This window comes from Phoca vitulina, unplaced genomic scaffold (genome assembly GCF_004348235.1).
Source record: "Phoca vitulina isolate PV1807 unplaced genomic scaffold, GSC_HSeal_1.0 scaffold63, whole genome shotgun sequence".
In the NCBI taxonomy this organism is placed as follows: domain Eukaryota; kingdom Metazoa; phylum Chordata; class Mammalia; order Carnivora; family Phocidae; genus Phoca; species Phoca vitulina.
In genome coordinates this window covers 232,941-245,356 of record NW_022589766.1, presented here as the reverse complement: position 1 = coordinate 245,356, position 12,416 = coordinate 232,941, and the positions used below count along the sequence as shown (strand labels likewise).

At 47.0% G+C, this 12,416-nt stretch overlaps 1 protein-coding gene across 1 annotated transcript in view; it reads left to right on the top strand.

Annotated features, from left to right (window-relative positions):
- The first annotated feature begins 419 nt into the window (after window positions 1-419).
- APOB (apolipoprotein B) overlaps window positions 420-12,416 on the top strand; it is a 37,774-nt gene continuing 25,777 nt past the window's right edge. The window contains exons 1-12 of the mRNA XM_032391593.1: window positions 420-486; window positions 709-747; window positions 1,768-1,883; window positions 3,111-3,256; window positions 5,298-5,451; window positions 6,289-6,444; window positions 7,930-8,054; window positions 8,743-8,828; window positions 10,213-10,432; window positions 11,221-11,448; window positions 11,670-11,787; window positions 11,894-12,040. Of these exons, the coding sequence (XP_032247484.1) occupies window positions 420-486; window positions 709-747; window positions 1,768-1,883; window positions 3,111-3,256; window positions 5,298-5,451; window positions 6,289-6,444; window positions 7,930-8,054; window positions 8,743-8,828; window positions 10,213-10,432; window positions 11,221-11,448; window positions 11,670-11,787; window positions 11,894-12,040 (1,602 nt within the window). The remainder of the gene's footprint in view (window positions 487-708; window positions 748-1,767; window positions 1,884-3,110; window positions 3,257-5,297; window positions 5,452-6,288; window positions 6,445-7,929; window positions 8,055-8,742; window positions 8,829-10,212; window positions 10,433-11,220; window positions 11,449-11,669; window positions 11,788-11,893; window positions 12,041-12,416) is intronic.

The window sequence follows — 12,416 nt, the reverse complement described above, 5'->3', positions numbered from 1 at the left end:
CAGGCGCCTGGTCATCTCCTGAAGGCACCGCCGGGTCGGGGCAGGTACCAAGCCCCCCCCCCTCACTCCAGGGCCCCATTCTATACAGGCCTGAGGCCCTGGCTGGGTCTGGGCTCAGCGCCCTCGCCAGCCCCGCCTCGAGCTCAGAGGCTACAGGAGCCAGGTGTGCAAAAGCAAACAGGCCCCGCTGCCCTTTGGACCTTTTGCAACCCGCCGGGCGCGCTCTCTAAGCCCAGACGCTGCGGCCTGGGCGGGCGGCCTGGTATAAATAGGGCGCGGACGCGGGCCGCGCATTCCCTCCTCGGGAAAAATAGGGTGCGGGGCGGCCGCCTGCGGGTGCCGGTCCCTGAGGAGCCAGCCAGCCAGCCCTTCGGCCAGGCCACACGAGGCGCAGCAAGGGAGCCGCCCGCCCCGTCGGCATGGGCCCTCCGAGGCCCGCGCTGCTGCTGTTGCTGCTGCTGCTGGGGGTCGTCGGCGCCTGGGCTGGTGAGTGGGGCAGCTGGCCGCGGGGTCCGGGGGGGCGGGGACCCGGGCCAGCGGTGGCGGGTCCACGCACAGCACGGTGGGGGCGGGGCAGCACAGGCTGGGGAGGGGTTTCTCCAGAGCCTGCTTCTCCTCTGAAGGCGCAACGGTGCCCCTCCCCGGGAGACCCTGGGCCGCATGGGAAGACGGGAGAAAGCAACCGCTGTCTCTCTCCTTTTCTTACAGAAGACGAGGTGCTGGAGAATGTCAGCCCCAGCTGCCCAAGTAAGGCGTTTCCCCACTGGGCGCGGAAGGGCGCCCCCAACCCCTAGCCCCTCCTTCTGCACCTCAGCTCACTAAGATGCTGGGACGCTATGATGGATGTGCTCTGCTCTGAGCCCCAAGAAGCCAGTTCCTTGAGACTCTGCCCACCTCCAAGGGCTCTCGTTCCTTCTACCTGCGTTTCTATTCTGTCTCAAGAGCTTGGCCTGGGGGGAGGGGGGGTAGGGACTGTCACTCTGTCGACCCATGGACACATTAAAGAGATATCTCATCACCATCTGTTTATCAGTGGCTAATCATTGATTCGAAGCACATGAGGGTGAGGAAATGCTGACTTTAACCTTTGTGGAGAAATCCGGACGCCCCCACCCCCGACTCCTTCATATTTACCTGACCTCCAGGGGTCAAAGGAGCTGACCTCGCGGTGGTACCCCGGGGACGCCGCAGAGCGGGAGGCTGGGCTCTGATGGGGCAGCACTGCCATCTTGTGGCCATCTGGCATCACTGCACCTGTGCTCTTTTTCTCACATTGTTCGGCAAATTCCTCTCAAGCACGGTGGAAAACTCCAGAATTCCTTCTTGGGTTTTTCTTAAGACAGTCAGATAGCCATAATACTTAATGAACTTTGCCTCAGGGATTTGAGAGAACCAAAAAAAGAGCCACAGGATTGTGTTATTTTCAAGCTGAAAAGGCATCAGAGGTATTTGCTTTATGTTGCCAGCTCTTAATTTGCCAGTCTCTCCTATAGACCTTCTGAGCCCCATTGTTTAACACTCCCCTCCTTGCACCTCAGATAATACATTCAAAAAATACTGGCAAATGTGAACATTGTCCTCAACAAAACATAGTGGGGAAGTTAAATATGTAAAGGGAAATTAAGTATAATGCAAAGTCAATTAAAAATAATTTGAGTTTAATTACCATTTTTTTTGTGATCTTTGCCACTACCTCTCTCTTCTCAGAATAGACTACCCTTGGGGGAGTTATGTCCTATGTAGCTGACCTATTTCTCCCTATTTTAGAAGGTGCAACTCGATTCAAGCACCTCAGGAAGTATGTATACAACTATGAGGCTGAGAGTTCCACTGGGGTCCCTGAGACCCCTGATTCAAGAAGTGCCACCAGGATCAACTGCAAGGTATGAGGGGACAGGAAGAGCCACTGGAGGGACCCAGGGCTCCCGTCCTTGCAGACCCAGCTCATGCCAGGACTGCCGTAATCACAAAGTGAGGGACTGTCCCTGGGTTTGAAAGTCAGCCATTCTGCTGAGTTTTCTGCCACAAAAAAAAATTTTGCCAACCAGATTTATTATTCCATTAGTTTCTAAGGTGTAACTGGAATACATGATCTAGAATATCAGCATTGCAGGACGGTAGATTTAACATGAAAGAAGCCCAGTGGGTAAGCCAAGGCAGGTGGGCATCTCAGGAAAGCTTTCTGGAGTGCAGTTTTTATACTCTGAGCCAAACAGAATCTTTGCTTAAGACAAACAGAAAAATAAAAAAAGAAAAGAAAAATTTAAATATGTAGTTTGTTTTCAAAACTTTATTGCTGAGATGATTGTATTCATGTCAGTGTTCATATGGAACAGATCTAAGGGCCACTATTAGGGGCCATGTGGGAAAGAGTAGTCAAGCTGGAAAACTGACCTCTTCTTTCTAGGGCCCCATAATCTGTGTTGTCAAATAAGGTAGCCATTGGCCACACGTGGCTGTTTAAATTGAGTAAAACTTAAACTTCTTAGTCATACCAGCCACATTTCAAGTGTCCATGGCCAGCAGATCTCTGTCAGACACGGTAAATGTAGAACATTTCAATCACTGCAGAAAGTTCTTGAACAGTGCTAGATGACTGTTAGGGACCTCTGCAAACTCCAACAATACATAAAGCTCTGAATGGGCCCCAAGAGATACAAACAGTTGGGTTGCTTGGTTTTTTGGGTGACATTAAGGAAACATTTGCTGTTGAAACCAACGATGGCCTTCTTCCTGCCCCCTGTTGTCCTTCTTCTAGCTCTTAGACTGCATTCCCTCTAGACAGTGGGTCCCCAACAGTATTTCCCTTGGTGTCCTGATTTTTTTTTTTTTAAAGATTTTATTTATTTATTTGAGAGAGAGAATGAGATAGAGAGAGCATGAGAGGGGGGAGGGTCAGAGGGAGAAGCAGGCTCCCTGTTCAGCAGGGAGCCCGATGCGGAACTCGATCCCGGGACTCCAGGATCATGACCTGAGCCGAAGGCAGTTGCTTAACCAACTGAGCCACCCAGGCGCCCTGGTGTCCTGATTAGAGGGTAAGCCCTGGGCTGTGAAGGGTCTCATGTTCTTGATGGAGAGTCTTCACGTGCTGCTTGCTACTCTCTTCTCAGGTTGAGCTGGAGGTCCCCCAACTCTGCAGCTTCATCCTCAGGACAAGCCAGTGCACCCTGAAGGAGGGGTATGGCTTCAACCCTAAGGGCAGGCCCTCACTGCATAAGACCAAGAACTCTGAGGAGTTTGCTGCTGCCATGTCCAAGTAAGGCGTGGGCCTGTCTGAACTTCTGAGCTCTGGGATTCACTGGATGTGTTGTACATACGTGTGTGTGTGTGTGCGTGTGCGTGCGTGCATGTGTGTGTCTGTGTGTGTGTATCCAGGGAGGGAAGAATGCATGCGTTTATATGAGGCATGTGTGTGAGGATAAGTATTTTATTCTGTATTCACCATGGATCAGGGAATTGCTAAGTTGTCACAAAAATCAAAAAGAGGGAAGCATTATTTACCCTTCCCTAGTGAAGTGCCCCTAATTATCATTTAAATGTGTTTCTAAAAACTTCCATGCTTTAAAACTCCTTGAGACAATAAAGGTGAGATGGTTTATTTAAACAAGTGAATTCTTGTTTAAAGAATTAAACAAGACCGGTAGCCCATGGTCTTCAGGGAGGGTCCAGCAGGACTTGGTGTGGTACAGGGTCTGTTCCACAGGGGCGGCAAGGCCCAGCCTCAGGGAGTGCAGGGAATGCCAAGTTCCCCCCCCTCCCCAGGGCCGGCGTTCTGCCCGCATAGTGACGGATCCAGGACCACATCCTGGTGTTTGCAGCTGGCCTGGCTTCTGACTGATCCGTGTCTGTATTGCACCTGTTGTAAATATTTTGAACATCGCCCCTGCCTCAAGTCCAAATCACAGTTGGTAGTGTCCTAAGTGTGTGCAAATACAGACAGTGATAGGTTTGTTGATCTGGGAGCATCAGAAACTCCCCGCCCGTCTTTCGATTTGTTAAACATTAGACATGAAAGCCAGTCCTTTCTCTGCAGAGTCAGCCTTGATGCTTCTGTCTCTCGCCGAAATTTTATCCAAGACCTAAATGTGTATGAGGGACAGGGATGCAGTGACAGGAGGGACTGGTAGTTACTTTTTGGGCTTTACCTTTCTCCAAACAAAAGGGACTCCTGCTCTTGACTACCACAGGCTTTCCAAGCCTACATTGCAGTGTCTGGAACTTTCTGCGAGGATGTAGATCTGTAGGAGATGTGCCTGGTCTCCTTCTCCTCCTTCTGACTTAACTAGAGCAGGTACAGCCCTGAATTTCCAAAAGGAAGTCCCCAAAGGGAAGTCCCTAAGACCATAGTTGATATGGGCTTCAGACATGGTCTCATACCATATTAAAGAGCGACTACCCAACAAATGTATGAAAAGAAGTTCAAATTCACTAGTAATCAGGAATTGTAATTAATGTAACAACAATATACTTATCACATTGTGCCCATAAGATTACAAAAATGTAAAACGGCCAAGCGCCTGTTGCTGGTGACCTCTGAGGCGAAGGGTACCTATAGCATTGCTGGTGGAAATGAGAGCCAATAGTCAATATCTATTATAATCAAAAACTTAACTGCCTTTGACACAGCAATTTCAAAATGCTGGGACTCTAGCCCATGAAAAGAAAAGCAGTAATGTGTGAAGATAATATGCATAAGGGTGTTTGTTTCAGTGTTGTTCATGTGGGGGGAAAAATCCGGAAAGAAAGTGAATCCCATCAAATAGGGAAATGTCTGAATCAATTATGTATAACCATAAAATGAGAAAGTTCTATAGCTTTAAAAAAAAAAATCTGTTAGAGTTATACCAAATGAGTCAAAGGACTTCTGTGGAGTATAATTGAGAAAAGCAAGATAGAAAAAAATGTGGAAAATACAATGTCATCTGTATAAAACAAGCAATGAAAAAATCTTTATGTGCAAATGTTTCCACCCCCACACCTCTAAATGGGATTGCCTGAGTGTGGAGATAGAAATGGAAAACCCAGTGGGTTGTTCTGTGAGGAGCATGACAGCAGAGACTGGTGTGGGTAGAAAACAGAGTGGGGATGCATGAGGCAAGCAAAACAAGTAAAGAAGTACAAGAATGCCAAAAACATACACATATTTGTATACTTTTTCGGAAAATGTACATTTATAAAGAGATAAAAAAACAACAACAACAGTGAGTAGAAGGGAAGCTGCAAAGCTACCTAGCTTACGTCCAATAGGCTCTCAGCAGAGAAAGGACATTTCTGTGACCTCACTCTCTCTGGAATAGGTACGAGCTCAGGCTGGCCATCCCTGAAGAGAAGCAAGTTTTACTTTACCCAGAGAAAGAAGAGCCTAAACATATCCTGAACATCAAGAGGGGCATCATTTCTGCCCTCCTGGTTCCCCTGGAGACAGAAGCGGATAAACAAGAGTTGTTTCTGGTGAGAACTCAGAAGGTTGATAACAGTGGCCCTTTGAACTCATCTTCACATATTTGAGCCGGGTCCCACTGTGTATATAAAGTGGATTATTGATTTAGCTACATGGCTAGCTACACACAAGAGGCCCTGTGCTGGTAGGAAGGGCCGGTACCCAAGGCTCTCCCTGTCCCCTGGGCCCACAGATGGATCCTCCTGAGCAGGTGGAGCAGGTTAGCCTAATTTTAAAGCAGTATTTGAGGAGTCCTGACCACCCTACTCTTTTGTTTGCTTTTTTGTGTCCCCACGAGGTATAACACAGTAAAGCTGGTGTGTATTTTAAACACAGAAAATAATTGAATCTGTTGCCAGCCTCTCTCAAGAATTTCAAGTTTCGACCTGAGAGAGAATTCAATTTATTTGAGTCCCGTGAACATTTTTGAGCCCTTACTGTGTTCTAAGTTTTATACTATACTACACTTGGAGAAGACAGAGACGCGTCCTGCAGAGAACTTTCCTCAGGGAGTTCTCGGGATCTGGGGGAGAGAACCAAGACACACTGAACACAGGACAGACTGGAATATGTGCCGTAAATGAGCAATAGAGAAAAGCCTCTGAGAGCACGGAATACAAAGTCAGAGTCGGCTGGGTCCTAGGAGGGTCCAGAACCACCTTTCACTGGCCTTCTCACTTCACCTCTGGCCAGCCAGCAATGCCCACCCTCTGCCTAGGAAGAAGAAAGTCCCTTCCCAATCCAAGCTGCTTCTGCCTTTTCTCCCAGGCTCCTTTCCCAGCCCCTCTAAAGCACCCAAGGCTGTTTTTCCACGTTGAACATACCTGTTCTATCTCCTACTCCCATAGGATACTGTGTATGGAAACTGTTCCAGTGACTTAACTGTTAAAACAAAGAAGGCAAATGTGGCAACAGGAATAGCCATTGAAAGGAATCTGGAGAAGTGTGATCACTTCAAGCCCATTAGCACAGGAGTTAGCCCACTTGCTTTGATCAAAGGCATGGTAAGTTTCACATCCACATTGCTCCTTGCACTGAGCACTGTCCTCTTGGTTATTAAAATTCTGGGATGTTAGAGCTGGTAGGGATTTTAGGGAAGAATCAACACAGCCTCATCTTCATCTAGACTATAGCAGGAAACTGAGGACCAGACCAGGAAAGGACTGCCCAAGGCCACATGGCCTGTTATTAATTGAGCCAAGACGAGAATCAGGTTCCTGATTCCCCAGTCCAGAGCTCTGTCCTTCTTGCTGTCCTTCTGTCACTGGAAGCAAACCTTCCACCATCCCTGGAGAATAATGACTGTCTATCCCTGAAAAGGTTCTAGGGCTTGCTGTTTCCTGTAAGAGGGCTGGATGTCCCCAGCTCCAGGCATCCAACCTCTGAGGAAGGCCCAAGACCTGTGATCTGCTCTCCTCTCCCTCACTCCCATGAAGTGACATTACCAAGAGCAATTCCAGTGTCCTGTCCTTTCATCCTATGTACGACCCTGATCGATGCCTGGCCTCTCTGCCTCCTGCCTAGGCCAGCCCCTTAGTATTAGCCTTCCCTCCTGCACCTCAACAGGGGTCATGTGGCACCATATTACCAGAGCTTGCCTAATGCCTTGTAATCTTCTGGTACATGAATCACAGCTTTTCTCAATAAACAGGAAGGACTTGAGCAATTACTGCCATGCTTGGCAATGTTCCTGGTCACTGTCCTTGAGGCTGAAAATATGATGTCTGACAGCCACAGGGTCATAATCAGAAGAGGCCAAGGCACTGGCTTATGTCTCTTTTCTGAGCACTTGTTGTGAGCTTAGCCCTACTCTGGGGAGCACTGAGGGTCAGGGGCAGTGGCAGATGAACCATGGACCTTCTTTTGTACCTACAGTCTAACCCAGGAACAAGGTTCCTACACATGTCAGTAAAGGACAATAAATGGCATACTTGATAAAGTTATAAACTGAGCAGTGCAGACAAGTAATCCTAGGCCTGACCTAGGAGAAAGCACTACTCATGTAGTTCATTTGACAAAGCTGGTGGTAGATCTGATTAGACGGAATGGTGGGTGAGCATCCATCAATCTAGCCTCAAAGATTTATGGAGGATGTGGACCATGAACCTGAAAGATACAAAGAATGTGAGAGTGGAAGAGAGACATAAGGACAGGCTTCTAGGTAAAGAAAACTTAAGAAGCAATGTGAAGTGTTAATGTGTAGGGGGTGGGTATATGTACAATGCCAGGTTATATTCACTTTGTGCAAGATGAGAGGTCCAGTGGGGTGGAATAAGAAGAGTCTACAGGTTGACTCAGCTTTGGGTATGCTGAGTGATTGTATCCCTTTGTTTAAATGTCAAGTACCAAGTTACCTTCTTTAACTGAGTTTATCTAGTGGTGCAGAACTCCCATCTCCCATCTTCCTTGAAGGTAAATGCCCATGGCAGAAGAATCAGGTTCAAGTCCCAGGAACTGATCAAAATGTTTTTTTCCAATCTCATTTACAGCTCCGCCCCTTGTCAGCTCTGATTAGCAGTAATCAGTCCTGCCTGTACACTCTGGACCCAAAGAAGAAGCATGTGTCAGAAGCCATCTGCAAGGAGCAACACCTGTTCCTGCCTTTCTCCTCCAAGTAGGTCACCTTCTGCACCCTGATTGATCGTTTATGGAGTTGATGTGAGATGAATGCTTCTCAATGCCCTGTTCTAGGCAAGGCTGTGCCTGGAGGAGGCTATGAGGAGGTACAAAGCAGAGCCCATCCCTGTCTCCACTTCAAGCTAACAGACAATTTAGCAGGAAAATCTTAGGTATACAAAACAATTTGAGACCAACCAAAGATATCTGAGACCCAGACTTTAAGGGTTATGGATCAGGAAACCCAGGGATCATTGCAGGCTGCCCTGGTTAAAAAGGCTTTATGGAAGATTTGGGATTGGGACCAGAGACTTGTATACCCAATCTATTTTGAAACCTGATCCATCAACTAGTGTTTACTGATTAATTGCTCTATTCTTGGCATTGTGCTGAGGGAGATAACACAGGAATTTCAAGGCACAGTGTTAGTCCCTACCCTCTGGACACTCCAGATTGGTGAAAGGTATAAAGTACAGATGTCCCTCTGATACAAGGACAGCTAGCATGACCAGGAGGAGGTGGAGGCTATTCACTGGCAGGGAAGGAGTTCAAGGAGGCTGGATTTAATGGTTTGAAAGGTAGGCAGGATTTGGGTAGAAGTAGAGAGGGAAACATTCAACATGAAAAGAATAGTACACTCTAGGGAACTGGCCATCCATGACATGATGTGCTTCCTTCATTACCAGGAATAAGTATGGGATGATGACACAAGTTACACAGACTTTGAAACTTGAAGACACACCTAAGATCAACAGCCGCTTCTTTGATGAAGGTAAGGTTTTATATGCACATAGTTGCCAGGGCTGGGAAATCTGCCCAAGACACACCATGTACCATGGCTAAGAAATGTCTGCTGATTGATGAGTCAAGTGGGCTTTGACATTCTGGCTATGGGCTGCTCCAGTGAGAAAGCATGTCCCTTTCAAAATGTCAAGTGCCAGTGGGATAAAGGAAAAGGAGAAGTATCCCCAAGCTACCTGGGTTTTTGTAAATGGGAAATTGGCCTCCTAAGTCTACCTTTGGTAGATCTGACAACCTTATACACCCTATAATAGGCCTGGGACCTGGACTAGGTGGGGCAAGTGGGAGAGGGCCTTTGGGGTCAGGAATCAGTCTTTAGAGCAGGATAAAACCTTAACGATCTCTAGTCCAACCCTAACCCTGCATTTGTCTTATATTTAAATCTGCCATGGGGTGCCTGGGTGGCTCAGTCATTAAGCGTCTGCCTTCGGCTCAGGTCATGATCCCAGGGTCCTGGGATTGAGCCCCGCATCAGGCTCCCTGCTCAGCCAGGAGCCTGCTTCTCCCTCTCTCGCTCCCCCTGCTTGTATTCCCTCTCTAGCTGTCTCTGTGTGTCAAATAAATAAATAAATAAAATCTAAAAAAAAAAAAAAGACGTTTATAAAAAAAAAAAAATCTGCCGTATGCATTCCCTCACTGTTCTCAGCAACCTCTGATGTCAGGTGGTAGCCATGTGTGCTTTTATACCCATTCTACAGAGGGGGAAATGATACTAGAGAGGCTTGTGATGTATCGATGGTCTCTGGATATTGGAAGTAGTGCAAGGTCAGACCTTGGGTCTAATTTAAGTCAGGACTCTTTCCATTGTACCACATTTCCCCCATTATTCCCCCACATTTCCCACATTAACCCTCGTCCTGTTCAGGGTGATGGAGGAGACACAGAAGGGTCTCCCCCCGCCATAAGCTGCTTATAGATCCCATTGGAAAAAATGACAGGTGAGCATCGATGGGTCTTGCCTCAGCCGCAGCCATGTCAGTGGCAGCGCTACCTCCAGTTCCTTCCAGCAAAGAGGTTATCTGATATCAAATTCAGACAAGCCTGGATTCAATTTCAGCTCTGCCTCTTACACTCACAGAGGTCTTAGGCAAGGTGAGCTGCTCATCTCTGGGTCTCAGTTCCCCTGTCTTTAGATTGAGGAGTAATAGCAAACCCATAAGGATACTGTGATGAGTCAGTAAAAACACTGAAGTCAAACACCTAGCACAGAGCCAGATACATAACAGGCATTGAGTATAGGATAGTTTTCTTTTCTTTTTTGCGGATACCTCCCTAATTTCCAGTTTTCAGTAGACCAAGAGGTGGTTGAAATGTGGAGGTAAGCAAGAATCCCTTTGACACTTTCACCCTTCCAGGTGCCGAGGAGGTGGGTCTTGCCTTTGAGAGCACCAAATCCACATTACCTCCAAAGCAGGCTGAGGCCATTGTGAAGACTATCCAGGAGCTGCAAACATTGCATGTCTCTGAGAAGAATGCCCAGAGAGCTAACCTCTTCAATAAACTGGTTACTGAGCTGAGAAGTCTTAACAATGAGGCATTCACATCCCTCTTGCCAAAGCTGACCGAGGTGTCCAGGTATTTCTTTAATGGTTGCAGCTATATCTTTTGTATGACCTATGATAAGTGGCTGAACTTTCAAACCATGGCCAAGCAGAAAATCTCAGAGGCCATTGAAATATCAATCCAGTTATTCCACTAGTCAATCAGTTAATGTTTGCTGGATAGAGAAATATCAACTAGCGTGCTTAGAGTTCCATGGGCCACACACACACACACACACACACACACACACACACAGACACGCTCTGTTCAAGGCAGATATGTATTTGTGTGTCAAAATGGAAGAGAAATATTTCCCACATTTTGATGGGTATCTTCTAATTCCTCATTCTATTATGAGTACCTTGGAAAAGTTTAGAGAAAAAGAAGTCTGTGTCCTCTGGAAGCCTGGGCTAGTGGAGAGAGAACTAGGCAAACAAAGTGATACTCTGATTTCTCTATACTTCGAGGCATTGGCTCTAAGTGCTGGGAAGGTCAGAGGAGGGACTAAGGACCAAAATTAGGCCATGCCAATGTTTTCCTGGCACAGTCTATGTTCTGAAGGAAGGACTGTGATTAACAGTCCTCTTTTGGTGATTAATCTGGGGTCCTTCTTCAGACTTTCCTCCGTGGTGCTTCTCCAGTGGACAGTGCTTGTAGGGAAGGCTTCCTGGGATCTGAGTTGGATTTTGGAAGATGGTTGGATTTGGAGAGTGAATAGAAAAGAAATCAGGGCACTCCTGTCAGAGGGAGCATAATGGGCCAAGGATATTGGAGCTGCCTGAAGGCTATCTGTGTAACCTTCTCTGCTCTTTCCTTCTCAGCCCCATCACCTTACAAGCCTTGATTCAGTGTGGACAGCCCCAGTGTTACACTCACATCCTCCAGTGGCTGAGAAGTGAGAAGGCCAACCCCCTCCTGATAGATGCTGTGACTTACCTGGTGGCCCTGATGCCAGAGCCCTCAGCCGAGAGGCTGCAGGAGATCTTCAGCACAGCAAAGGAGCAGCAGAGCTGGGCCACTTTATATGCTCTGAGTCACGTGGTCAACAAGTGAGTTTCACACTGGTTCTCCTCCTAGGAGCTGAGGAAGCCCCCACATCTCTGTACTAAGATTATACCCCACCCTCCACTTTCAGACTCTCTTGCATACTCTTGTTTTTTCCACTAGACATTTTGAGAGCAAAGACTTGCAATAAGAAATCTTCACACACAAGTTTGTATTTTAAAGTAAACTTAGCTATGCTTGCTAAGTCCTAACTCTTACTCTGTAGCTATCATAAGGCAAACCCTGTGGTGACCCAGGACCTGCTGGATATTGCTGATTACCTGTTGGAACAGATTCGCGATGACTGCACTGGGAACAAAGATCACACCTACTTGATTCTGAGGGTACTTTCAGTCTTTTGTATGATATGCATTGTTTCAGAAGCATTTTCCTGGACACCCCCTACTTTTCCTTCTGCACTTGATTTGCCCTTGTTTCTTTTCAATGCAGGTCATTGGAAATATTGGAAGAACCATGGAGACAGTAACCCCAAAACTTACGTCTTCGATCCTGAAATGTATCAAAAGTACAGAGCCATCGCTGCTGATTCAGAAGGCTGCCATCCAGGCACTGCGGAAAATGGAACTTAAAGATGAGGTGAAGTTCACAGAGGAAGTCTGAATGTAAAAACTTTATTCAGATTAACAAGGACTTGGAATGAGATTCTAAATCTCATCATTCTACTGCTTTCTAATTGCCATTTCAACAAGCCTGTTGACTGCCTAGCAGTATGTGGAGAAGAAAGAAATATTAGACCGTGCTGCCACTCTAGCCTCGAATATGAGATTTTAGCTACATGCTGTCCCCCTACCAGATCAACCATCACTCTCATCTCAGGAAAACATGCTTGATTTCCCCCTGGCCCTGTCTTGGGTGCAAATGACTCCAGAGCTTTGGAAAATGCCTTATTTATTCACCCCAAACTCTCACTATCCCTTCCCACCTTCATTCCCACATTGAAATAATTTATGTT